The 1,502-nt window shown below is 50.0% G+C and overlaps 1 protein-coding gene across 1 annotated transcript; it reads left to right on the forward strand.

Annotated features, from left to right (window-relative positions):
* Positions 1 to 170: 170 nt before the first annotated feature.
* On the forward strand, positions 171 to 602 carry CHAC1 (ChaC, cation transport regulator homolog 1 (E. coli); the record flags this gene model as incomplete). The annotated part of the gene is made up of 1 exon (XM_010161576.1): positions 171 to 602. A coding segment is annotated over one exon (432 nt), but the record flags the coding sequence as incomplete, so codon positions are not given.
* Positions 603 to 1,502: the final 900 nt, after the last annotated feature.

The raw sequence follows: 1,502 nt of genomic DNA on the forward strand, positions 1-1,502 counted from the left end.
GGGTGGCGCTGCCCGGCAGCGGGTGGGCACTCCCGTGGGCGGCGTGTCACCCCCCCTCTGCCCTGTCGGCAGCTGGGCAGAGACCCCCGGGGCAGGGTGGGCTTGCCTTGAAGTGCTCGTGGACCTGTCGGCTGCCGCATCCCCTAACCACCTCGCTCCTTCGCTTTTAGGCGTGCACGTGGGGTGTAGCCTATGAGGTGCGTGGGGAGCAGATCGCTGCATCGCTCCAGTATCTCAACATGCGAGAAGCTGTCCTGGGAGGCTACGACACCAAGTTGGTGAAGTTCCACCCTCAGGAGACGGATGCAGAGGAACCCATCCTGGCTCTTGTTTACATCGCAACACCCCAGAACCCTTCTTACCTCGGCCCAGCATCCGAAGAAGACATCGCAGCTCAGATCATTGTCTCCAGTGGTTGTGCTGGTCATAACATTGAGTACTTGCTGAGGCTGGCAGACTTTATGCGCTATTTTTGTCCTCAGGCAGAGGATAAACATCTCTTCTCTATTGAAGAGGCTCTTGTTTCCATCCTTCCATGCCTGTACCACGCAGAGGAGTCTCTAGAAGAAACTGCAAGTGTTCCTCAGAAGTCTAAGGGTTGAAAGTGGGGTGGGGTGGTTATTTTTTTGCAGGGTCCCAGTAGAAGGGGCATAAGGGAAAAAGCAATGGGGACAGTCTTAACTGATAAAATATACTGGACTGAATGCATAAAGGGAGAAGTAGCCAGTAGTAGGGGAGGAAGGAAGTGGAGTAAAACACACTTCCCGTAGGATTTGCAGTTGGTACCTGTTACACTCCTGACCCTGTAGCACCACGATAGCCATCACTGCTTTCCAGGTGAGGAGCAGGGATCTTCACTGTAACTTTGCTCTGTAAGACTTGCTTCTGGGGGTCAAACCTGAAGCACTCTCTTTCTTTAGAGAAGAAAGAGGCTCATCTATTCTGTGCACTTTTATTTTTCTTTGAAGACTAGTTGAGCGGGACTTGACTGGGCTTAAGCAGTATATATGTCATTCTACCTCAGACTGGCAAAAAGCTGTGGTGGTGGAGACTTGGTTCTGCCAAACAAGACTTTTTTTTTTTTTTTTTTTTCCCCCTCACCATGTCCCACTTCCATTACAATGACCTAACACTAAATTTCAAGACTCTGGTGCAATATTAAGTCAACCGGCCTCTGTAGGCTCTTGTGGATCCTACTCCCGTGTGGTGAAGGATCACAGCGATGCACTTACCTTCTAAAATGTTGTATTTATTACGTGTTGTATTCCCTGTGGGAGGGGTATCTAAACTGCTGACGTGCCACAGTGGTATGTAGCCCACGTTCAGCCTTGCATTTGTGCCTTCTAGCTTTAAATCAGTTTTCTGAGGAGCTAAGCCTCCTTTAATGACAGAAGCTTTTCTCCAAGCTTCACTGACCTTGTGCTGCTACAGACTTAAGTGACTGTAAGAGAAGGTCCTGCCTGCGTGGGAAGTCTTGCCTGCAGGAAAGTTGTCTGGATACA

This window comes from Eurypyga helias, unplaced genomic scaffold (genome assembly GCF_000690775.1).
Source record: "Eurypyga helias isolate BGI_N326 unplaced genomic scaffold, ASM69077v1 scaffold15901, whole genome shotgun sequence".
Classification (NCBI taxonomy): domain Eukaryota; kingdom Metazoa; phylum Chordata; class Aves; order Eurypygiformes; family Eurypygidae; genus Eurypyga; species Eurypyga helias.